Consider the following 27585-nt stretch of genomic DNA (forward strand, 5'->3'; position numbering starts at 1 on the left):
TTAAATGCCATAGGTATATCTTAAATTTTGTTCTCCTATACAGCATAGTAAAACAGAAAACTGGCTTAGTAGAACACTTGCCAAACTTAAAATCTGCATGAAGACTATTAAATACTTGTATAATGTTTGATTTCAACTTTTTCACCTCCCTTGTTTCAATTTTCAAATAGCTTGCCTCACTCATGTTTTACTACCTTAATGGGAAAACACATCCAAATGCATACAGATGGTAGTTTACTCAAGTATCATAAACCACAGCTTTATGATGGCTATTTTAAAAAAAATTCAAAAAATTTCATCTGTGGAAAGCAAAACTTAGAAATCTGACCATGTTTCTAAAGTTTCCCACAAAAAGCTGTATTTGAAATATGAAGTAATCATGAGCTGGCATTCTTGGATTTAACCTCACCAAATGTAACAGGAAATTACTTGGTAACTTTGGAAAAAAAAATAGATGCATGGAGTAGGAGATCAAGATTTTGGGTTGAGAGCAACTATAAAACTACGTCTCATATAGTGTTCAGTGTATAGTACTGAAAAACAAGAATTTCTCAGCTTGACTTCAGCATATAAAACTGAGGTAATTCCTAATAACAATATATGCTGTGACATATAAAGGGCAAAATGACCGCTGGAAAAAAGTAAGCTATTTTGGTGGTTTATATAAATCATGTTTCTCACCAATAAACAGAGTTCTTCAAGATACTTTATCCAAATGCACATTTTCATAAAAATACTACTACTGATATGATTACGGACTTCTTTTTTTACCCTAGTACTGACATAGCAATGTCAATGAATGGCAACCATTCTCTTTCTGGTTTGTACTGACTTGGTATGATTTCATATGCTCCACACACTCCTACACTCCACACACTCCTAATTTTCCCTAATTTTCAAAATCAAGGTTGTGAAGACTTAGGAAGGAGACAGCAAAATGGGAGAACATGGTGCATCAGTGTAAATTCTGACGCACAGTAGATACCAATAGTAATTTTGCTTTCTTCTCATAGTGCTGTAGAGGACTCCAATGTAGCACTGAGTTTCTGGAGACTCTTTCTGGGATCCAGGGCAATAGAAGAAACTGTGTGTATCTACTCAGAGCCACATCCATCCCAAGCAATCATCCAGTGTTCACAGTGAACATTTATCCCTGTGTTAGAAACCACAGAATGATTTGGACGGGAGAGGATCTTAAAAATCATCTAGTTCCAACCCCATCACCCTCAGCAGGGAACCCTTTTATTAGATCATGTTGCTTAAGGGCACAAGCTGGCCTTGAACATCTTCAGTGATGGGGCACCAGGTACATCTTTGTGCAACCTGTTCCACATCCTCACCACAGTGAGTAAAGAATTTCTTCCATGTATCTAACCTGAATCTACTCTCTTTCATTTTAAAACTATTCCCCTTGCCCTATCACTACATGCTCTCATAAAAAGCCTCTCTCCAGCTCTTGCAGTCTCTTTTTAGCTACTGTAAGGGTGCAATAAAGTCTGACTGGAATATTGTCTTTACAAAAGAAACAACCTCTCAGCCTTTCCTCATAGGAGAGATTTTCCATTCCTCTAGTCATCCTAATTGTCTGTCTCTGGACTCACTCCTGTCCTTCCTGTGCTGAGGACCTCAGAGCTGGATGCAATACTCTGCATGAGGTCTTAAAGAGCAGAGCAGGGCAGAACAATGACTTCCACCAATAATGTGCTGCCCACATATGTTTGATGCAACCCAGGGAACATTTGGCTTTCTGGAATCCAACTGTACACTGCTGGATCATGTCCAGTTTTTCATCCAGCCATAAGTCCCACTAGGCAAGGCTGCTCTAAATCCCTTCATTTCCCAGCCTGTGTTGATACTGGAGTTGCCATGACCCAGGTGGAGAACATTATAACTGGCCTTGTTGGATCTTCTGATGTCCACGTGGTTCCACTTTTCCAGCTTGTCCAGGACCATCGGATGACATCCCATTCTTCAGGTGTGTCAACCGCACCTCTCAGCTTGGGGTCAGCTGCAAATCTGCTGAGGGCACATTCAATCTCTTTGTCTATGTCATTCTTGAAGACAATAAGTAACTCTGGTGCCAGTATGGATTCTGAGGGCACCACCTGTCACTGATGTCCATCGGAACTCAGAGCCACTGACCACTCCCCTCTGGATGTGACCATCCAACCAATTCACAAAACCATTATGCTGGAAGAGATCTCCAAGATCATCAAGTCCAACCCAACCCTAACTTTAGCTAAACCAAGGCACCAAGTGCCACATTCAGTCTTTTCTTAAACACATCCACCACCTCCCCAGGTAGGCCATTCCAATACTTTAATACCCTTTCTGTAAAAAACTTTTTCCTAATATCCAGCCTACATTTCCCTTGATGCAGCTTAAGACTGTGTCCTCTTGTTCTCTCAGTTGCTGCCTGGAGAAAGAGACCAACTCCCACCTCACTATAGCTGTAGTTCCTTATCTTCTGAATAGTGCACCCCTCAAATCCATGTCTCTCCAATTTAGCAAGAAAGGTGTTCTAAGAGACCATGTCAAAAGGTTTACAAAGTCCAGATAAACGACATCTGTAGCTCTTTCCTTATCCCCATGTATCCCCTTCCCTTATACCCATTTAGTAATTTCCTTCTAAAAGGTCACTATATTGATCAATGGGGACTTTTTTCCACCAAGCAGGCACTTCACCTGACTGGCACAACTGGCCAACTCTCTCAGGATTCTGAGGAGCATCTCATCAAGTCCTACAGATTTATTTATGTTCAGGTTCTTCAAGAACTTGCATTTCCTTACAGTATGAAGCACTTTGCTACCGCAGTGATTGTTTTGTGGTCCATGGCAGACAGGAAAATATTTTTCAACAGAGCTACCACAACATGCATGGTGGAATGAGTTCTGAAATGTAAGGCAAGGTCTTCCTTAGCAGACCACCATCCATTGGGTAATTTTAATTAAATTACTGTTATTCCAGATCTTTCAGATACAAAGGCAAACAGCAGTAAAGAAATCTTTTTGGATTTAGTAGGTTTAGTCATACGTAAGTGAAACTCCTCGCACCAATTACATAAAAGACATTACAACAAATACACAGCAGGCTAAAAGAAGGGAGGTTTGCCCTTTTGGAAGAAGAAAAAGGCCTGTCTCAACCTAGGGCAATGAAAGGGAAAGGAGACAGACTGCTGTTAATGAGTGGGGAGGTCTTAGACATGTGGGTTAGGGCAATGACAAACACAAATACAGGGTCTGTGAAGAATAAATTGAGTAGCCCTGAGAAGCACTTGGGGATACTGCTGGGTGAGAGGCTGGACATGACCCAGCCATGGGCACTGACAGCCCAGAGAGCCAAACATGTCCTGAGCTGCATCCAGAGCAGTGTGGGCAGCAAGTTCCAGAAGAGGCTACAAAAATGATCAGAGACATGGAGCACCTCACCTGGAGGTCTCTCTCTAAAGGCTGAGAGAGTGGGATTGTTCAGCCTGGAGAAGGAAAGGCTTCGGGCACACTTTACTGCACACCTCCAGTACCTAAAGGGAGCTTACAAGAAAGCTGTGAAGAGACCTTTTGCAAGAGCTTGTTATGATAGGAGAAAGGGTAATCTACGAAATTGCCTCAAATGTATGAGGTAGTCATGACGTTTTTCTCTGTTGTGTCTTTATAATCCTCTTTATTCAAAATACTGCACTAAACTGCCACTTACCTATATATGTATCTTTGATATTGTGCTACCAGACACAAAATCTTTCTTTGATTGTATTCTTTTCCTTAATTTTTATCCAATTTTTAGTCTAGCACCTTACACAGTAGTTTTCCTAACAGTATTTGACACAATGGAAACAGCAATTTCAGAACCAAAGTATTTTATTGTGAACTAGAAGAAACGACACACATACTGAAACAGTAAAAATATAAGATAACTTGGGGAAACAGCTCCACTTAAACTGATTACCCAAGTATCTTGTCTCTGAAAATGCACACTGATAAATTCTATCATATGCTTGTCATTTACAGAAATCAAATACACTTACCAGTGTGTCTAAATCCCAAAATTCACGTACTTATATAAAGGAGGTTCACACACTGAGGACTGTACATTGTCTTACTTAATATAAAAAAACTTTTCCTCTGAGCCTCTGAACAGACTTTACAGACTGCATATTTCTAACTATGTGGAATCAAGGGACACCAGTATTTTAAAAGTTGAAGACAATGATCTAACAACAGAAAGGTTGAAATTCCTCAATGAAATACCCTATGGGAATGGAAAGAATTTTAAATAAGAGAAATCTGTCCCAGTTGAACATGACTTCTCACTGCCAAATCTTCTACAAGACTACAGAGTAGCACAGGAACTAAACTCTTAGCCAAAGGACCTTGATGAACCCTTCAGTTTTGTGAGGTTTTTATTATGTACCTATTGTTTCTAGACCTTAAAAAAATTTCCAAAGTATACATTTATTTTACCCTGCTATGGGTGTATGATTCCAAATAACTGTTTAACAATAGAGCAATTCTATTTCTACAGATGAGGTGATTTTAGAAACAGGACACTAAAACACATCTGTATCACCAGTCCCACAAAACATTGCTCCAGACAACCTCACAGAAAATACTTTTATACAGCTGCACCAGACACTTGGGGAACAAGTGATTTAAAGATTTGTATGGGAGAAGACTCTCTTTAACAGAGAATGAGGGGGCAAAGGATACATCTGAATCTCAAGAATGGAGGAAGAGCTTATGGCATACAATATTTGCACGATACAAGGAGGTCACTAACAGTGACTTCTAGCAAAAGAAGGCACAGTGAAATAACATCACTGAAATAGCAGAAATAATTTTGCAGGCTTAAAGAAAATACTATTTTTATTCTCTTTCCTCATTCTCCACAGGACACATAACTTGAGTTCAAGTCACAACATCAGCATGGCAGAGAAAGAAAATGTGAAGTTGGGAGAAATGCTTTTTAAAAATAACAGTATGACATTGTAAAAGAAGTCCTAAGTTTTGTTTTATTTAAAGAGTGACACTTAGGTGATTCAGGCTGAGGAATCTGCATGGTTTTGTTGGCTTTAAAGTGTGGAAGTAAAAAGTGGTTTTGGTGTCATTCCCCACACATGCACACATATAAAATGGTTTTTTTTGCTCTTCCCGCTCCCTTCCATACACTAAATCTAGTTGTTATCACCCTAAGCAAGAAGAAAGTAATTTACCCTCTAAATGGCCTAAATCCTTCAATATGATATACTCATGCAGTGCTAGTTTTTAGATATATATAGTTGTGCAGAGCCAAGTTAATATTTAAGGCACTTGGCATAAGTTTTGGAGTTTGACTTCTAGATCAAAATACAGGACTGCAGCCATAGTAAATACTCTTCCTGATAACTCACTAAATAGAAACATTTAAAGAGACGTTAAATGTATAGAGGTCACAAAGCATAATAAAATTATGTATTATAATTACATAATTATATATTATTCTGATGGCAGAAAGGCCTTTTGGATGAGGTTGAAGAAGATTAAAATCTTCTTTTACAGCCAAAACAGCCACACAGCATCTGTGTGTCTCTAACAGCTGGATGTTTTAACATATTTTTGACTCTTCTAATGATCCAAACAATTGCAATTTATGCATTACACATAAATAGATGTATCAAATTTATTGAAATAAAACTCCTGCATGTAACAAATAATGATTTTTCTCCAACTAGAACACAGTATATTTCACAGCACTGTGCTACCACAGAAAAAATCATACTGTAGTATAAAGATTATTAAAGGAAATTTTAATCTTGAGGCAGGAAAATACATACTGAAAATAAATACCTCTCCTCTCTCTGAAAGAATGCAAGTTCACCACCACATTCTTCCACACTAGAATACTTTTTTATATTCAGTGCTTGCCTGAATAAGTTTCAAGTAAAAGCTTCTATAAACCAATAAGAAAAGCATATTTCAATTTGAAGAGATGCACAGTGATAATCTAGTTCAAAACAGAGAAAAAACAGAGAATAACAGAGAATAAATACATAAGGTACGGAAACATGTCCTGAGCTGCATCCAGAGCAGTGTGGGCAGCAAGTTCCAGAAGAGGCTACAAAAATGATCAGAGACATGGAGCACCTCACCTGGAGGTCTTAAAGAAATTAAAGAAATTAAAGAATACTTAAAAGAAATTAAAGAAATTTAAAGAATTTAAAGAAATTAAAGAAATTAAAGAATACTTTCACCATGCATGATGAAAGTAGATGAGAAGAGAAAGAGGCAAAGGTGATAAAAAAGTTCTTTGTTTTTTAGCTGGTTAAGACTAGTCTTTGCAGATTACTTATTTTGTATACAAAAGAAGGTACGTGCAAATAAATTTAAAAAAAATAAAATCAAATTGTTGATTAAATCTATTAGCTTGAGGTATCACTACCACATGTCAAATGCAGTAGGCCTTGGCAATGCACATACAACAACTTTGGGGCATCTCCATAGTGTTCACAGAATATCAGGCCTTATAGATCACCTAGTTCCAATATCTCCGCCATCACCAGGGCCTGGAAGCTCAAAGCTTCATCCAACCTAGTTTTGAACACTTTCAGGTATGAGGCATTCACAACTTTGCTACAGAAAATGTAGCAGTGCCTCACTACCAACACAGTGAAGAATTTCTTTCCAATAACTAATCTAAATCATAGAATCGTAAAATACCATGAGTTGGATGGGACCTATAGAGATCATTGAGACCAACTCCAGACTCTGCACAGGATTCCCTGAAAATCTCACCATTTGCCCAAGAGCATTGTACAAACACTTCCTGAACTCTGGCAGACTTCCTGTTGTGACCACTTCCATGGAGAGCCTTTTCCAGTGCCCAACCACCCTCTGGGTGAAGCAACTTTCTAATACCCACTATAAACCTTCTCTTTAATTTTATTTTTCAGGTCCTGTCCCTAGTCATCAGAGAGAAGAAATCAGTGTCAGTCCCTCTGCTTCCCCCCGTGAGGAAGATGTAGACCATGATGAGACCTCAGTCTCCTCCAGACCAACTGACCTCAGCCACTCCTCATATGGCTTTTCTGCTATATCCTTCACCATCTTTGTAGCACCCCTTTAGACTCTCTAATAGTTTAGTATCTTATACTGTGGTGCCCAAAACTGCACTTGAGGGGAGGCTGCCCCAGTGCAGAACAATTCCCTCCCTTGCCTGGCTGGAGATGCTGTGCCTGATGCCTGCAGGACACAAGTGGCCCTCCTGGCTGCCAGGGTACACTGTTCATTCCTCTACCCACCCTCTTTCAATTCAGAGAATCACAGAATAATCAAGGCTGAAAGAGATCTTCAAGGTTATCTCTCCCACCACCAACCCAGCATGACCATTGTCACCTCTAAACCATATCCTTAAGTGTCACATTGAGAACAATTCCAGAAATTGTGACTCTGGAATGGTGACTCCCTGGGCAACTTATTCTAATGCTTATTCTACACTTGCAGTAAAAAAATGTGGTCTAATATCAAATCTGAACTTCCTCTGGCACTTGAGACCATTTTCTCTTGTCCTTTTACTTGAGACTTGGCAGAAGAGATTGGCCCCCACCCCATTACAACCTCCTCTCATGTAGCTCTACAGAGCCATGAGGTCCCCCCAGAGCCTCCTCTTCTCCAAACTAAACAGCTCCAGATCCCTTGGCCTAATGGTGTTCCAGCCCTCTGATTTCCTTTGTGGCCCTCCTCTGGACCTAATTCAAATGGTCCACATCCTTCTTATGTTGGGGGCCTCAGAGCTGCTTGTAGGACTGCAGGTGGGGTCTCATGAGAGTAAAGGGGGAGAATCACCTCCTTGCCCTGCTGGCCACACTCCTTGAGATGCAGCCCAGTAAAAAAAAAAAAAAAAATCACTTTCTGGGCTGTAAATGCACATTGATAGGTCATGTCTAGTTTTTCATCTGCGGATCCCCCAAGACCCCTTCTGCAGGGCTGCTCTCAATCCATTCTCCACTCAGCCTGTATCCATGTTTGGGATGGCCCTGACCCATGTGTAGGACCTTGCGCTTGGCTTTGTTGACCCCATGAGGTTTGCACTGGCCCAGCTCTCCAGCCTGTCCAGGTCCCTCTGGATGCCATCCCTTCCCTCCAGCGAGTCGACTGCCCCACACAGCCTGGTGCTGGCAGGCTGAGGGTGCCCTTGATCCCACTGCCCATGCTGCCAACAGAGAAGTTAAAATGTGCCAGCGACAGTATTGACCCCTGAGGAATGCCACTTGTCACTGATCTCCATGAGTTCATAGAGCTGTTGACTGGTCATCTCTGTGAGTACAACCACACAGACAATTCCTTATCCACTGGGTAGTCCATCCATCAAATCCATGTCTCTCCAGTTTAGTGATGAGGATGTCATGTGGGACAGTATCAAATGCTTTGCACAAGTCCCAGTAGACATCACCCACTCTTCCCCTATCTATCGAAACTATAACTCAGTCACAGATGGCCACTAAATTGGTCCAGCACAATTTACCCTAGGTGAAGTCATGTTGGCTGTCACCAATGACCTCCTTACTTTCCATGTGCCGCATTACAGTTTCCAGAAGCATTCAACAATGACTGCGCTGAGCACAGAGGTGAGACTGACTAGGCTGTAGTTCTCCAGGTACTTTCTTTTTCCTTTTTTAAAAATGGGGGTTATGTTTCCCCTTTCCAGTCACTGGGAGCTTCACTGGACTGTTACAGTTTCAAAAATACGATGAAGAATGGCTTAGTAATTTTCTCCACCAGTTCCCTCAGGACAGCTGGATACCTCCCAGCAGGTCTCATGGACCCTTCCACCTTCAGGTTCCTTAGATGGTCTCAAACCTGATCTTCTCCTACAGCCAGTGACTCTATATTCTCCCAGTTCCTGCCTTTGCCTTCTACAATTCAGGCCGCGTGGCTGGATGACCTGCCAGTGAAGACTAAGAAAAAAAGTAATTGAGTATTTTGGCCTTCTCCATGTCCCAGGGATCCTGCTTCCTTCTGGAAGAAGTTTCTCTTCTTGTCCTTGACTGCCCTCATCGAGTTTCATTCTATCAGAGCTTTAGCTTTCCTAAATCCCTGATCCCTGCCTGCTCACACAAATCTGTCTGTATTCCCTCCAGGCTAGTTGTCCCTTCTTCTACCCTCTACAGGCTTACATTTTTGTGTCTGAATTCATCCAGAAACTCCTTGTTCATTTTTGAAGGCCTCCTGGCATTTCTGCCTAGCTTCCTCTTTGTCAGGATTCATTGCTTCTGACCTAGAGATGATCCTTGAATATTAACCAGATTTCTTGGACCCCTCTTTCACGTGCAAGCCTTTATTCCACAGTACTCTACCACTGTGTTGTCCCTTCAACAGTTCTCTGAGAGGGTGAAGTCTCCATGAAGACCAGTGCTTAGGAACATAAGGCTGCTCCTCTCTGTCTATAGAGGGCCTCGTCCACTTGGTCTTCCTGTTCAGACTCCCACTGTAATGTCACCTACCCTCTCTTTAATCCTAATTTGTAAACTCACAGTTTACAGATAATCAGGCAGAGCTCTGTGCACTCCAACTGGTCACTGTCATAGAAGGCAACACCCTATCCCTGACTGCTCTGTCTTTTTTAAACAGCCTTTATCATTCTATTCCAAAACTCAGTCACAGGAGTCATCCCACAACATCTCTATGACACTGATAAACCAGAACCCTGCAGGCATGCCCAGGTTTCCACTTTGTTTATTCTTCACGCTACAGGCATTAGCACAGAGGTACTTAAAATGGGTCCTTGATGAAGGATGAAGTCAACTTGCTGGCTTGAGCAGCTGGAATTCCTTTGTGCTGCTCTTCACATGTTCTCCTGCTGACCTCTGGTCTCTCTCCATGGTCTGGGCATCTCTTGCTGGCCCTGGGATCAAACACCTGGTAGGAGTGGAATGATTTGAGACTTCTTTCTTCCAGCAATTTTCACCTAAAGCCCTCTTCACCAGCTTGGCAAGCCCATGACTGAAGATGCTCTTCTCCCTCTCTGACACAGATGGGCCCCATCAGCCTGCAGGAGACCAGGTGTCTTGGACTGCTTCAATGCAGATTTGAAATACTATACATAGTGTATATTCATAGTTTAAATTAGGAGTATCTACCATTTTGCATAAGCGCTTGTTTGGATGTTTAATGAGTGACTAGTGATTTAAGAATGATATTTGGTTATGCAGTATTAGAAGAGATTCTTAGAAGAGATTTTTTTATTCACAGTGTTGATAAAATTGTTAATGCTAGCCTGTATTAGACTGATGAGAAGATATACAGCTAGGAAAGGCCAAATCAGAAGTTCAAAGACTTAAAAGTCTAGAAATAAGTAAGAACTAAACCACAGAAAAACCCAGAAATTGTTGCAATTGTGGAGTATAATCCCAATTGGAATACTTGGAATACTCCCACTGCCACAATTTCACCTGCTGATAATAGGTCAATGCAGCTGCAATAAAAGAGAATAAAGAAAACAATGAAGGGGGAACTGGAATATAGTGTATGAGAGAGTAAAATACACACAAGACTTTCTAGTCATTAAATGTATTTACAATTCACATTTAATTCTTTACAGTTTGCCAGATCACTGCTCTTTCACAGGCTATGACAAAATGAATAGTTTGACCAGAATTTCAATTAGTTCTCAGTGTTATCTCAGTCTTTTTATTCCAGAAACCATATTTTCCAGAGTTAACTTTATATAACGAAGACTGTATAACATGTGTCTTACACTTACTTCATACAGTAATGACTGTAAAACATGTATCTTTATAAAATTAGAAATGCCACTTAAGGAAATACTGGGAATGCATATTCACAAATAATTGGGTATGCAACACAGGCAGTAATTTAATTCTGAATATACCACATGTAAACAAATGTGGTTTCTTATTTTCTCTGTCAAATTTCTCATTCATTAAAGTATTTATATTTGAGCTGAAAACAAGAGTTTGATTTTATATGAGTTTAAAGAAAATATTTATTTCTTGCTTAGCAAATCTGATTTCAAAATCAGCTTCAGTACCAATTAGCCCTGTAGATATGGTTAGTCCAGCACAGCAATTACAAAATATTAAAGTATGGAACTTCAACTACAGATTTTTACTTTACTTCCATCATCCAGTTCTGTCAGAATTTTAATAGCTACTCAAGTTGCATTTCATCATATATTATGAAAGTGAACAGAACTGTTACAACTGCAGACATGAAATACAATTTATTTCTTTACTTGAGATGATTCTGTAATATCCTCCGCTCCTGCCTATTTACTCTTGCTCTTTGACCAGAAAATTTCCAGACACTTCCCTTGAAGTGTCACTTCTTTGCTGTAAATTCACTGAGAGCAAGCAAGGGTGGGGGGAAAATCACCAAAAAACCCTCACTGTCAGTAGTGCTAATCACCTTGGAAAGTACACTTAACACACTGAATATACTTTAAAAATACTAAGTTTATACCAGCCATGAATTTAATGCAGAAATTAGTAACTCTTGAGAGAAAATACCATACCTAATTTAAAAAAGATTGAGACACTCATTAACATTACTTCATTATTCCACTGCAACATTTTTCAGAAAGTTTTAAATAGCATGGAACAGACAGTGCTCAGTTTAGGTTTTACTTCGGTATTTGCATAATTAAAATAATTAAATAGCCATTAACTCAAATTCAAATCTTATCCAGATCCTGCTGAAATAATGAGCATGTTGCAACTGACCTCAAAGCATAAAGAATCCTGGCCTTCATTAGAAAGATGGTTACAAATTATCAGAAACTAGAAAAGAGTGAATACTAAAATTAAATAGATATGATATTGGTACTAAAAGAATGAATTTACAGCCAGTATCCTAATTAAAACCACATTTTGATGTATTCTTATACATAACCAATCTAATAAGAGGTAGCTGTTAAGTTGAGTTAAACAGTCCAGACTCATGTGGAAAATGTGAAGAAAACATGAAATTCTAGTACATACATTTTCATGTATGGCAAGAGATAGAATTTATGCAACAGATCAGAAACAAAATCTGAAATTAATGAAAATCTGGGGAATAAACTGGCTAATATGTTTTTCTGGACTCTTGAGTAAAAAAATACTCACTGGCAAATGTATTACTCTGCCAGTCATTGTAGCTTATAAAAATAATAACATCTCCAAGAAAAGGGAAAAACATAAAATAAGGTAAGTGTTTTATTTAGACTAAGAAAACTTAAAAATGAGAGATTTTTAAACAAGTCTATGTACTTCATTAAAAAAACACCACCAACATTTCAAACTGCTAGAAAACCCTTTGTCAGATATCTGGCCAAGCAGTAACTGAATGTTTTAGCAGATATCCCAAACTATTACCACCAAACATTTCCTGGAAAAACTATAATTTGAATAGTTTTATGGCCCTTTGTGCAACTCAGAAGGTGAATGCCTGGAGAAAAAAAGGGGGGAAATAGAGCATTAAAAAGTATTTTTTGCTGGAGTTTTTTTCTTTCTCTAGTAAGTCTAGTGTACAAATGGAAAATTTATTTATAAACTACAGAAGACATTAACATACCATTACTATCAACTGCATATGTAGTTTGGCATTTTAGAGGTTTATCCTGATACATTTTTAATTGCCAAAAGTTTCCTTGCCGCATTTAGAGGAAGACTTTAACTGGGGCAGTTATAAGTTGCATTGCTCATCCTGTGTACTGGTAGACATTCTCAAATTTTCCAATTCAAAAAATCACCAGGTGTACAATCAGCTCCCCTCAGTAAGCACATCTGAAGATAAAATTGTGGGATTACACCCCAAAATTCTGTCTCTTCTATTTCAGTTGAATAGGAAAACACTATTTTTGTTCAGTCTTTTTATTCAGTACCATTTATTTTAATCCAATCTAACAACAACAACAACAAAAAAAATTAAAAAGAAAAGAGCTTTCAGACTTCAAGTCTGAGCATGAAAATCTGAGCTTAACTCCATGACATTGGTCACTCTTCTGGATTTGGTATTAAACAAAGCACATTTTGAACACATTTTGTCCATCTGGAATGGATTAGGCAAACTCTGGGTATACCTTATACCTTTTCCATCCTTTCACCCTCACAGACTAAAATTTTATAAACTAAATCAGAATACACATCTTGTAACTAACCATCTGTACACTAAGAGTCAACTAGTGGCATCAGAAATTAAGAACAACAGCCTTGCTATTAATTAGAAAACATTCCACCAACACACGGTGCTTGTTAATTAGCTGCAAATAACCTGCTGGTTGACATTTGCCATGCAATAAGCAGGTTTTCAGATTCACATTCTAGCTACTTTATTGTTCCACATGCGTTCTCTCAAATCCCACGGAGTCTATTTGACTCCTTTCAGCTACAGAATCTAGGAATAAAGTTTAAAGATAAAATTTACCCTAATCTAGCCCTCAAAAAATTCAACCAACCAACCAAAAAAGCACTCACAAAAAAAATTTCTCAGCCAGGAGTAGACACCTGAACAATATTTCCAACCTTATTCTGCTAACGTGAGGTGGGGGAATAAAAAAACCCACCCAACAAGTTTATAACTGTCACAGAAAGGGGAATTACATAATATGCCAAGGAATTTTATTAATTTCCAACTATTTTCTATTTTCTTCTATTGCCTGTTTCACCTATTGATTTCTATCATGTCACAGCCTACAGATCCTCACCCCTCAAAAAGACAGAAAATGGGTAACAGAGAATTCTTCACTGAGATCTTTGAATGGATTTCCTCCCACACACAGAATGCACAGCACCTGCAATCTTGGAACATGGCTCTAGACCCAGATTTATCAAAAGTGAATTATCTACACAGAGATCTTGTATTGCTGTAATGGTTCACAGTTTTTATGCTGCATGTCTCAGTCACAATTTCTCTTTTATCAATCTTAGGGTCACCATTCCAAAGAATATGGCTTAGCAGAGATAGCAAAGACCCCCAACATGTTTTTGACACAGAAGTAAGAATATAAAAGCTGTGACAGGAGTGCCATATCTAGTAACATAACTGATTCAAGTGGTTAATAGCAGGTCTCTAACAAGGAGTGTAGGGAATACATCCTGTATAGAAACCCTGGAATTAATATTCCTATGTAAAGCACCACACACAACATAAAATGTCTCGCTTTCCTTAGTCTGCTGGGCAGATTATTAAACTTCAATTTTGTTTGGGTTTTTTCCCCAAATACCTAATTTTGAATATGCAGATATGTTTTCTCCTCTTAGGTCCTTTCAATTCCCTGAAAACAAAGATGAGGGGGAATTTAGTGCTATTATTTGAAAAGCTTTTTTTATTTTATACATCTGCAGAGACAGACACTAAAGGCAATATATGCCTCTCTGCTTTTCTTACACACACATCTTACACATGTGGTCACAAGAAAACTAAGTCAATGGGCACTGTTACGATTTTTGCACAAACATCAAATAAGGAAACACAGATCTCCTGTCAGGTGCTTAAATTCATCTCAAGGAACTCCAGTAGAACAAACTAAAAGGCTACACAAAAAAACAAGGGTGAAAACTGCTTAATGGACTCCAGAGTCAAGTAAGTAAGAAACAAGACACACAAACAAGACAAGAACTATAACTTGAAATTGTAGCTTTTTTTACTAACAGAGGAACTAGCCACAGGATGAAGATCTGAGACAAGGTTTTGTGAGAACAGAAATGTTTTGGATCCACAGATTTATTGGACAAAGCTAGGAAATTGTGCTCACAGAGCTGGATAAGAATGCCTTCTATAAAAGAGAAATCTTGCAAAAAACTTTAGAAGCCCAGAAGAAAAATGTAAAGTGCCTCAGAAAAGAAGCATAACAATCTTGAACCTGCAGGAGTAAAGGAATGTGCAGAGTCCTGGCTGGTTGGCCTCACCTAGTTACCAAGTGCCTTAACTAGTATAGAACCTGATGGGGAAATGTTACTTACTACCACAAAATAAAAACAAAAATAAAAATCATCTACAGGCAACTGACATGCAAAAGGGCAAGAGTGTCCATTAAACAATTTCCTTTTAGGACTGCTGCCTGGACAATGCAACTGCAAAACCATACCCAGCTGCCTAAACACTCTTAATATTATTAAAAAAATTAAAGGCATGATTGTGGTCAGCTGTACATAGGTATGCAAAATGAAAGAAGAAACATTTTGTTGCTCTTGAGCATCTACAGCAATGTCAGAAAAAATTCTGTTCTTAGATTCTGAACCACAAGAATTACAGGAGTTCAGAATTGCTGCCATTTAAATATACTTTCTGTGCCCCAGGAAAAACTGGCAGCACTGGCATGAACATCAGATGCATCTCACAGACAAATGAACGTGCCCCTTACCCATAAGGGCACATGAATGAGGAAACAACTGACTGAAGCACTGTGAAATTAATCTTGTGCATATACAATAAACATAAACCAGTTCTGTAAAATTCTCTCCTTGAAAGATATGAAAATTCCACTGTGTAACAATGCCCCCCATACGCGCTTCAGTAGTGTTGCTAGAGAAATGCTGCATACTAATACTGGTGTTAATGCTAACAGCAGTCATAATACTGGCAAAAATACAAGTGTCGATTAAGAGAGAGCTCTTTCACTGTCTCACAATATTAACATATACAAATCCACTTAAGACCCAGACAAATAGAAAATACCATCTGTGGTACTGAGCATTTTTACTTTCATCAGTACAACTTGCAAATTGAGGTGCATTTGACTTAGTCAATAAAAACATCTTACAGTTCTGATTCTTTATTCAATCAAATGACGATCCTTCCAACAGAGTGTATCAGTTCAGTGGAGCTGTGGAATTAATTGTTGCTAAAGCAGTAAACCACTCGTGAACTTAACTCAAGTGAATTTCTATCCAAGTAAAAGATTTTTGTATTTCACGGTATTTTAAGTCAGGAATTTCAGAAGGTGTATCTACATAAAACCATACAGGTTTGCAGTCTTAAAATTAATTTTAGCAAGCTTTCTTGCAAGGAATGTTCCCATAAAAGCACCATAGCTGCACAGAGACCTTAATGCTTTTGTCAAGCATAGTGAATTTGTTCTATTTTTAAAACAAACTCATGGTGTGCAAACTACCAACAGAAGATGACATTTCATTCAACAATTTTTGAGAAGTACTGTCTCCTTAACTGAGTAAGGTTTCAAATGCTTCTTTGTTTAAAACCATTGCATCTCACAGACCACATTCTGTCCCTTTAGAGATACACACTTCAACCTCCCCCCGAAACCTTCCTTTCTACCACCTGTCTGGTACACCTTTTTACTTCATCTACTAACACACCAGGACGCAAAGCACTCTTCCATCTCAGCAGCAAAACACTCTCCTGCTGCAATGTTTAGAGGGTCAGCCACACATCCTTTGGATAAACAACTATTTAGTACCTGGACAAATCAAACTAAGCCTGTTGATCTATAGAGAGATGTAGCACTAGAGAACACTTCCAGTGTAAAGGCAAAACAAAAGACATCTAAAAAAAAAGTTTCACTTTCTCAATCCTAATACAAAGTGTAACCTAGAATCTAACCTTCTGGCCCTTACCATTCTGTGCAGGTACACAGGAAAAGGAGTGTTTCTGTTTATGATGTATCGTTAATGGAGGTGTTCTTAAGGAATACCACAATTCCTACTTCATGATCTTTAGGATCAAGAGAAGTAAGCAACTAATTGAAATGGAAGGGGAGCTTGGTTCAAAAATGTAAGTAAAATAAAGTAATAGCTGTATACTATAAGTCTTAAGTTTCATAAGTTTGTAATCTATGGAGGCCCTAATTCTTAAAGAGTTTCTGAAGAAACAAAAAGAGGAAGCAGCCTACCAAGGAAGGTAAAAAAAACCAAATCATCAAATAAGAATTTAAAAAAGGCAAATTGATACTTCTACACTGGGGTGGGATGCATAAGCCTCAAAATTCACACTGACTTTTAAAATTATTTATCTGAAAATCTGACATTGTGCTAAAAAGCAAGATTATCACATAAAGATGCAGGAATACAGGAACTAAATGCAAGAGCTCTTTTTTTGTCAAAGGATTTGAGATTAGACATCCACACAAGTTTTTCTCCTGTTTTTATTATTTTGTAGTACAAAATAATTTTAAGGATTCACTAGGTTTATCTAAAATCTTCACAAAAAAGGACAACATTGTCTGAACAACATTACACCAATAATCAACCTCATAATTAAAATTTCTCTCCTTAGTATTCTATTTTCACCTGCCTCCAAGAACCCAACTGGGACAATTTCAGGATAAAACACTGAAGTCTGAAAATATATTCTCTTACAGGAAAAAATGTAGGTGATATACAATATAAGGTCTTATTCAGACTTGTCTCTGGCCTGTGTATTTTTAATTAGCAAACAAGAAGTTTTCTGCAATTCCCTACCCACTTAGCAGACTGCAGGGTGGCTGTAGGACCACGACCAGATTCACCAGGCACACCAAACACAGGCAGGCTCTTGTCCAAAGACTGGTGGCTTAGTAGGCATGGCAACACCTCCCCAGGACCCAAGAGATCATTTTGACATTCCTCCACTCCAGTGAGGCCACCTGGTTTTAGCATACAGCGTTTTTAGGATACAAAAGTCTGTCTGCATTGGTCAAGCAGACACCCCTAGAGCACATGGAGCCTTAATACTGCTTTTCCCAGATAAGATCATGCCATCTTTGAAAGCAACACGAAGGGATAGCAAAGAAAAGCTGAAGCGCTGTCTTCATTTACACAGTTGAAGATAATGACTCATTTTCTTAAAATCTTTGTACCACATTTCAGACAAAGACTGTTGTATTTGCAAACTTAAATACTTAGTTAGGACTTGGTAATATTTTCAAATACATCAAATTACTTACTGAAAAATCTGGTTTCAATCAACACAAAACTATTCATAATGTTGAACTGAAACTCTCCTACTTTCCATAAAATAGAAGTACACACAATGAGCAAAAATTTATTCCAGTGTCAAAGTCAATAAAAATGTAATTACTTCGTACAAAGCAGAGCAGCATCAGTGGGACAGATTCAGGAAACTGCTTTCAAAATACTATCAGAGCGGCTAAAAAGTATCCTAATGTTTAGTAGTATAGGCCCAAATTCCTTTGGATAGGCGAGGTTAATAAAGACCTCTCCAGTACACTGTTATTTGAAAGAACCAGAGCTATATCCTTCTCTTTCACATATAATGCCTTAAATCTGGCTCATCAAGTGAAAGATAGACAACAGAATGAAAACAAGTATATCAACATTTCAGTAATTCATTTAGAATTATTAAAGTTAGTGGTTTACATGTTTATATGAATACAAATTTGTCTTAACTCATTCCAACCAAAAAGAACTATCTATTCTTCACATAAACTCATTCATTTTATTAGTCACAGCCAGGACAGGTAACAATTTCAGTAAAAGTGTGATTTATCCATTGATCAGCCCTTGTGACTATTTTTAGGAATTATTATATTATAAATTAATAGAAGCACTTTGTTGTGAAAGCATAACTGAACTTTACAAAGGTAGGTATTACTAGCCTGCAGACACAACACTGAAGCACTTTGTTGATTTAAAATGCAGGTATATTCTTAGAGGTATAAACTTCTTAGAAGAAAACTAGGAAAATAAAAAATTCTTACATCCCTTTTAAAAGACAGCATACACATGCTACATACTTCAATAATTATAGTCCCCATAAAGAAGAATAAAACACCCACCCCAATTTACTGGTTCTTGACAAAAAATGCAATTATGAATAGTTATTACTCATCTTCTCTCAAAATTTGCTCCTTCTAGAGTTAGAGGCCCACAAGTTAACACTGGCTTAAGCTTTTGTCTGGAAACACAGAACAACACTGGGAAGATCCTGGAACATCCTATCGCATCAGGAAGCCAGTGCAGAATATACAGTAATAATACACACTAAAGCACAGCTGTGAAAGAAAACAACTGTGATTTGTAGTGCCAGAATAACAACAAAAAAGTGTCAGGTTAGTCAGCCGTAGCAGTAAAAATACCAAATTGCCAATAAAACATGTAATTGTATATTGAGGAGTTTAAGATGACACAGCCATACTACCCATGGATTACACCTTTTTCACTTGTCTAAATTATACCAGTAAAAGTTTCATGTGTAGTAAAGCGTAACCACATATTCTGCCTCAAAAGTCCTAGTGAAGCAATTACTTATACGCACAAAAATTACCATAAACAAAAAGCCTTTGTGAAAAAGCAAGACTTTAGAATGCAACTATTTTAATTTCATTCAATTTATTTGCAATAATCTCTTTTTACACTTCTGAAACCTAAAAGTTTTCTGAGTCACTCTAGCATTTTATCACTCTGATTTTTACTATGCAGTATTTAAGATCAACCATAACAATTATATCTGAAATATGCATACAAAATACATGTAAGTGATTCACTAGCTTCTATTTCCTCTCAAAAATAAAAAGATCTGTTCATTATGCAAAACAAAACCAAGACACCACCTCCCTCAGGAAAGAAATTTCCACAAATTTTATGCAAAATTATACAAAAAATGCATTATTTTAATCATTATTTGAAATTTTCTGCAATGAATGCAAATCCAAAATAGGTTACGTACAGAGCAGTACAGAATTTGTCCTGGAAAGCAGAAATCATAATAAAAAGACCCTAATCCAAATTAGAGCTACTGCACCTGCTGCTACTTAAAACAAAACAAAGAACGAACAAAGTGTCCTTAAACAACAGTGAGACATCTCTTTTTGAACTACAGTTACCTTCCCCAAACTGCAAAGGGACAGACACGAATGCCTTTAACAGGATCACAAGATTACAGAACAGGTTATGTTGAATTTATCACAATAACAGTGAAATAGAAGAAAAAAAAAAAAAAGGCACATATGCAGGCTTTGAAACTACCTATTAAAATTGTCAGTTCTCATCTTAATTAAGCATAATAAATCAAACCAGCTACAAAGCAGAGTCTCATATTGCTGGAATCTGCAAGAACCTGTTTTCAGAGAAATACTATTACACTAGTTGAAGCTCTGGCTTGAAATTCTTACAAAACCACTTTACATGGTTAACAAAACATTTTTCATTCTGTTTTGTTCTCTGTGATCTTATAAATTCTTTTCAATTATTAAAGTATAAAATGTTCAATAGGATCCATCTTTTCTACTGTAACATTTTGTATTGGTAATTGTGAAGTGAAAATAACAGCAGAAGCAAGTGATTTGCAGATCTTACTTTTCCAAATTCTCAATTTAAACTTTATTAATCTGATATATTTATTACAAGCCATCCAATCATTTTCCTCCTTTTAAGGTTACCTACCAAATACATTACTTTGCAACTAGCCTCTAGACACATATATGCTAAGAACAAGAAAGCTACAAGAAATAAAATAAACACAATACTTATAATGACCATACCTAGTAATAAGAACCGCATTATCATGGTGGGCAATCCCATTTTCTGGAATGGTGTTTCCATCACTTTGGTGGGAGAGAATGGATTTCTGCCACTTACAGAAGCTATCGAGGGACTTGTCTGCATGGTGGTTTATCTCCAAGTTTGGCTGCAATACAACATGCATACCAGAAATGTTCCAAACAAATTACTAAGGTCAGTTGTTAAGCCTCTTGAAAACTAAAATGGGACTATAATTAGAAGCAGTGGTTTCTAGGAATAAAATCTTCTTGCCAAATTTTATTTCTGTAAAATCTGACCCCAAGTTCAGCTGTGCATTACTGAACCATCATTCTTTCTGCTCCAACTTTAATAACAATTTTGTCAATACAGAAAAAAAAAATCAAAATACAGATCTAAAAATAAAACAGACATCCCCGAAGGTGTAATAGTCACCTGAAGTAAGAATATATATCTTTGAGATGAAACGCCAGGAATATTCCTTTGAACTGCTTCATCTTGATTAAAGCAGTGAAAAATTACATGATAGGTTTTGTACTCAGAGCCAGCCACTTCAAGCTGTAATTAAATAACTCTATAGTATAGTATCCAATAATCTAATTTGTATTTCACAGGTATAAAGCTTAGCACAACAGCTCTTACCTGATCTTCAGTGAGGACAATCAAACGTGTCACTATTATATTCACAACGTTTCCTAGACTGGAATCACGATAAAGTTTGGCAACCTGACCTCCAGAAAATAAGAAAAGGCACAAAGTCAGACAAGAAACACTACTTGCTTCCTAAATGGTTAAAAATTAACCCGATTTCCTCATGTAGTTCCATAATGTAAAGTATTACTGTCACTAAATACAAGTGATTTTTTTTACCAAAAATTGACCATTCAGTTAAAAAAAAACCCCTTTTGAGTCACACTTTTCAACTGGAATTGTTTATACCTTGCTCCATAATTCATCCAGCCCAATGAGCACTTAGAGTGTCGACATAAGCAGAATAGAACTGTACAATCTGAATGTAATTATTTGAATTCAAAATTAAAAGCAACAACTTAAAAGTAATCACAACATACTTCTTGATAGAAAAGGTACTGCATTATACCCAAAATGCTATGATTTTCAGTTTTTAAACTACTATTCCTGCAAGCTAGTAGATATATTAAAGCATTATTATTCATGGCAATAAATAAACACTCGCCAGGTCCGTTATCATTTCAGTACACACGTAGTGATAGGAACACAGAGAAGGATGAAACTTACAATATTCATGACACTCAAAATGTAGTGTTCAATGTCTTTGCGACCATGGTATCCCACCATCATTTTGTCTGCTACTACCAGCGTTTCCACAAACCGTTCAAGGCTTACAGATCTCTTCTGCCGACCACGACCACTTAGTGTGTCATTGACTGGAAGTGAAGCTGGAAAAGCAGATACATCACTCATCCACCAAGGTTTCCCGCTCCTTGTGAGGTCTTCTAGGAACCAAAACAATTAAATACTTGAGAGGGAGTCACTAGTAAAACTCATTCAAATGCAGCTGTTTTTATGTGGAGATCGCCATCTCCAAGGTTCTTACAAGGAAGTCTTTCTTCAGGTGATGAAAAATTAAATTTATTTATTTTCTAAATTATTTTTAAATAATTTATATAATGGAAAGCCAGCTTTGAGCTCCAACAATCCCAACTCTCCTTAAATTTGAATATGGATGATAAATCAACAATGCTCTCCTAATGGATCTAATTTTGCACATTTATGTTACTATTAAAGATTAGTTATAATTAACCACAAGAACACATCAGAATTTGAAGAATAAGAACAATACTAACATCTGGGGAAAAAAACACTAGAAACCAAAAATTCAAAATTAATGCAAAAGTTATCAAAATTTATGAAGGAATTAAACATACTCATAAAACACTAAAAAGCTTTTTTGCCTCCTGCAAAAGTCTGTAATTTTTAGGCAATTAGGCTTACATGCCTAAAATGAATCAATTTACTCTTCAGAAACTTCTCAGATTATATTTTATCAACTTGTGAAATAACTGTAATAGAAAGTTTTAAATCTGACATGGGATAATTGCCATAGTTATTTCAACACAAATTTCAGTTCAAATACATTCATTCTTGTTTTTCTTTCAGGTAAATACATAGAAAAATATTTATTGTCTGCAAGAGATAAATTATTAAAAATCCAAAGAGCTGCAATTATCAGCAAAACAAACATTACAAGATGACTTTGAATTATAATTCCTGTCCTCAGGCCAAAATTGAATCCACCCTTTCCTACAAAGGAAGGGAAGGACGGATTCAATTTTTTTGCTTTTTCAGTGTATATCATATATCCCTTTTCCACAAGAGCCAATACATATCTCAAGCTAAAGTTTATCAAAGCATATTGTTATGCTGGTTTTATCTCAGTAAGATTTCAAAATTTCTAAGATATTTTTGGTATTTACAGATGAGCACAAGAACATTAACAGATATATTTGTATCTGTCTGAACAGGATTGATCAAGTGAGCAATTTCTGAGACGCATCATTGCTTCTACTAAAACAGGGTCAGCTAAGGATGAGCAGAGATAGAACCACTACCTCCCATATAAAACAATGCTTTATGCAAGTCAGCAAAGCACACTGATTTCAAAGAGAAAAACTACACCACAAAGAATGTATGTTCAGGTCAAAACCAGGAATACAAACCTTCGGCATTCCCACTGTTTTAGTGTTTCATAATTTTTGAGGCTATGGTATTGGCTTTAAAGGCACATATTTTAGAAAAGTCAAAAAATTCAAATAAACCTGGTAGTTATAAAAACACCAGTAGCAAAACTGTTCTCATTCTGCAATGGGTATAATCCATTAAAAAAAAACAAAAAAAAAAAAAACCAAAACAAACCTGTACAAAGTACTAAAGCCTGGTTTGTATTCCATAATGACTACTCAGCTTTCTCCTGGTTTTCATGTCTGTTGTAGAAAATTCAAAGTTGCTTGAATTCTTCAAAGATTTTAATCCCACTTAAACAGTGACTTAAGAATGTCTGGAATTTTTTCTGACAGATATTGTACTAATTTTTTTTAAAATTCCCTATTTTTCAAATAACAAATGCTGATGGTTTCTGATGCCCTTGGAGTGCTAGAAGTATTTTAGAAAAGCAGTATTGCTTCCACATTAATTCAAAATTTTCACTCAAAATGCAAATTATTCTAAACATTAAAAAACTTCTGATTTCAAGCATAAAACTTTCAGATAAAAAAAAAAAAAAGGATTATTCTGGAATCATCTTCATACTATCTTTCAAACAAAGGTCTCAGAAGACTCCACAAGAACAACCATTCCTCATTTTCTTATCAGATAAGAAGCTTAGGCTTCAGCTGATCTCAAAGTAATGAGAAAGCTGGAAAAAGTCCTTGCACTCCAGCATGTATGAATGCTTATGCTGCTTTTCTCTAAAAAAACCCTGAAATAATGGTGACTAAACTATTTAAATGCTAAAATATATCAATAAATAAAGATCTAAGATTCATTTAATGAAAATAGTTTTGTGGCAGCTTACATCATTCTTTCATCATAATCATAAGCTAAAAAAGAAAAAATTAAACTCCATTAACATTTAACATAGTTATAAGGAAGTTAAAAAAGGTAAAAATAAAAAGGAAAAATAAAAGAAAAAACACAGAAAAATACTATAATTGAACCCAAAATAATTATTGCAGAAGTGTGAAATTAGGTCTTAAATTGCAACTGAAAAGAAATCCAAACCCATGTAGACATGGAGTTCACAACTACTGTACACAAGTTTTACTAAGTCAGTCATCTAAAAACATCAGGTAGTGGTCAAGGTAGAGAGAAGAAGGTCAAACAGAAAAATATCTCAAAATGCAATAACAAACTTCTTATGTTAGATGCAACTATGACAATATTTCAAAGCAAAACATTACGCTGTTTTTTTCTAAATATTTTAGGAGTATTATTTCATGCATTTAGCAAGCTTTTATTCCATTTTAGAATATACCAACCGCAAAGTCTGACACAAGTGAATTCACTACCTAAATCAAAAAATAGTAGAGCTATCCAGAAATCATCTGCTACTCTGCAGCTTTCATATGTTGATTTTTGTTGTTTCTCAATCCTATTCAAATACAGCGTTTTACAAGATAATCCAGTGGTCTCAAACCCCATTGAAGCAATTGGAATTTGGCAGTGAAAAACTTCTTACCAAGGTCTCATTGATTTCAGCTGTATTTAATAAAATGTAATTAACTGGTGACAATACATACATGAAACACAAGTTCAACATTTTATATTTTGAACATTTTTATGTTTAAATACCTAAAATCTAATTTAAATTATGACAATCTGTCCTGCGCCCTCATCTGATTCTCCATGCCTCTACAATTTTCCTCTTGTATTAGTTAGCTACCATAATTCTAACAGTGATTATGAAGTAGCCCATCACTTATTCATCCCAGTCAATTCTGGTTGTGCTTTCACCAAATTCTGTAATCCACTTTCAATTCTATTGTCCTGTTTCTCAGAAAGGTCAGAAACTACACTCCCCTTGTGTCTATCAACACTTTGAAATCCTGACAATTTCCCAGATGGAAAACAGGTACAAAACAAACTAGGTTACAGTAGGGGAAACTTGAAAAACAATAGTGGGTACAGTTACTCAAGCAGATTCCTCCCTACATATAAAACTTTGCTGAAAACTGTTTCCTGTTCCATATAGGAAAACTGTTCTGAAGGTAAAGTCAAAATCAGTCTCCAGACAACCTAAATCATATGCTGCCAAAAGGTAGTTACAGATTTGTTAGAACTGCATTTTAAAACAGAATTGGACTGTTCAAAACCAGTGGAATTCCCTAAACATATCTGAATACCTGGCTTCAATCTCTGGGTGTGAAAGCTGCAAAACTGAAAATTAATATTTGACTTAACTTTTTTTTACCTTCTTTTTTTTTTTTTTTTCTTTCTTTTTTAGGTATTTCAGGATGCTTTGTACGCGATTTGCCTTTAAGATAAAGCTGCAACAGTGCTCAGAAAATGAGTTTAAAAGACTTTGGTACCCATGAGGGTAAAACAGAAAGTCATCTGGAAAAGCAAGACCTTACAGTCTTGGCAGAGAGTAAATTTTTTTAGACATTTTAATGGAGTGGAAATAGTATACAGAACAACAGGAAAAAAAGAAACTGAGATGAAATGAGCATCATAACAATCTCAGGCTTGTAAAAAGCAGTGCTTTAGTACTACAGTAATTAGGGACTTCGGGCTATGAAAGGAGTGCACAGGAGCTTACAAGAATAAAGGTACCATCAATTATACAAAGTAATAAATGCTAAATATTATACCATGTTTTACAAAAAACACATGCAAGATGTATAGCTCTGATCAACCTGTGATCCATGTGACAGATACCAGCAGAATAACTTAACACAACCTGACAAAAGCAGCTGCCTCTGCTTCATGGCTTGGAGGACAATGATTTCTAAGCATTACTCTAGAAGATAAAATCCAACAGAGGCCAGTATCTTTTCTTTTTGCAGGGGTACAATAATGGTAAAAATTGCATTTTGAAATTCCCACATTTCAAAACTTTGCACTTATTTCAAGAGGTTTAAGTTCATTTATCTCCCAATAAAATGAACATATACTAGTACCCTTATTTTACAATCAGTTAGGAGGCAGTAATATTTAAGATTCTTGTTTTGCAATATTAGAAGCACATACATTGAATAATGCTCTCAAACGAAAACAGAAGTTACATACATGAAGTCTGACATTCTATAAACGCAATTAACTGAAACACTCAAGGAAAAGCTATCTTCAAGAATGGGATCTTGCAGACAATCTGTACTGTAAGCTTACACAGCTGGTGCCACTAAACATTATAAACTCCAAAACAAGCTAAAATAAATTATATCAATGAACAGTGATATTATTTTATTTTAAATTAGTTATTGTCAGTCTGCACCATGCACTGAATCTCACTGAATACAACTGCCTAGGTCTAAACTTTTAAGAATAAGCTATTACTGAAATATAAACAATTGACAAGGTTAGAACATTTTTCTAGCATGTAAAAAACCTACTTTCGTGCTCTAAAAGAATGTGTCAGATTTACTCCACACTGTCTTCAAGAAATTAGTTTTCAGTTTAATCAAGGTTTATGTCAGAGTACTTGAAGCGTGTATCTGTAGAAGTTAAAACTATTTTACAAAGAAAATCTCTCCATCAAAACTACATAATCCTGCCCATAAGGCACATGTAAATCATGTATTTGACTATAATGGAATAACGTCAACCAAACTGGACCAAAAAACAGTACCAAAACACTATAAACCTTCGTAAACCAGAAAGATGCACACCCAGTTCCAAATGTATTGATCAGCACAATGCTGACATATTTACTGCATATCAAGTTTCTTCAAATGAGCTGGAACACATGCTAGACATGGAGCTGTAATATGTAGTCACTCAAGCATGCTTTCCTGTTGGGGAATGAACTACATTAACACACATTTTGAGGAAGTCTGTGCTCATTTCTACCACTGTACACAACATGGGCATAAAACAAGACATACTCCGGCGGTCTTAGTTTTGAAATACACTATATTCTCAATCTGAATTTGAAAAAAAAGAAAAATCAAAACTACTTTTCAACAAGACATTACATCACCTAGAAGGAGAATTCTCATAGCTACATTCTCCACTATATCTTAAATGTGAAACAAGCAAGATCTTAAAATACATCTCAAGTTATCATTTCTTAAAAGCAATGACACTCATTCTTGTTTACCTGAGACTCCACAGTGACTGTGATCATAGAGGTGCTGCTGGTGCATGGTAGATTTTTTGTATATAACATGAGGATGACCATTCTCGTAATTATAGTTACTAGAATCTTCTGTTATATTTCTTAAAGGCTCAATAAAATACTCATCATCTTCTGTAGCAATGACTCCATGCTTAAAGAAGCAAATAAGAAAACAAAAGCTTACAACAGACAATATGGAATGACTATCACAAAATATAACTCAAAGAAACATCTCTGTGAGGAAATCCACAGCTACAAGGAAACACATAAAACAGCGCATGAACCAGCTCTCCTCTGCTGCTTCTAGTATGAGCAGAGTAGGTGCCTATAAACAATTCAGTGAGAAAAAATAAAAGTATCATT

At 36.6% G+C, this 27585-nt stretch overlaps 1 protein-coding gene across 1 annotated transcript in view; it reads right to left on the reverse strand.

Annotated features, from left to right (window-relative positions):
- The window catches only part of ADAMTS6 (ADAM metallopeptidase with thrombospondin type 1 motif 6), a 138848-nt gene that overhangs the window by 102531 nt on the left and 8732 nt on the right, over positions 1–27585 (reverse strand). The window contains exons 3-6 of the mRNA XM_066339996.1: positions 27205–27373; positions 21666–21883; positions 21051–21134; positions 20411–20556 (exon numbers count right to left, since the gene is read on the reverse strand). Coding sequence (XP_066196093.1) covers positions 20411–20556; positions 21051–21134; positions 21666–21883; positions 27205–27373 — 617 coding nt within the window. The remainder of the gene's footprint in view (positions 1–20410; positions 20557–21050; positions 21135–21665; positions 21884–27204; positions 27374–27585) is intronic.

The sequence above is a fragment of the Sylvia atricapilla genome, chromosome Z (genome assembly GCF_009819655.1).
Source record: "Sylvia atricapilla isolate bSylAtr1 chromosome Z, bSylAtr1.pri, whole genome shotgun sequence".
Taxonomy (NCBI): Eukaryota; Metazoa; Chordata; class Aves; order Passeriformes; family Sylviidae; genus Sylvia; species Sylvia atricapilla.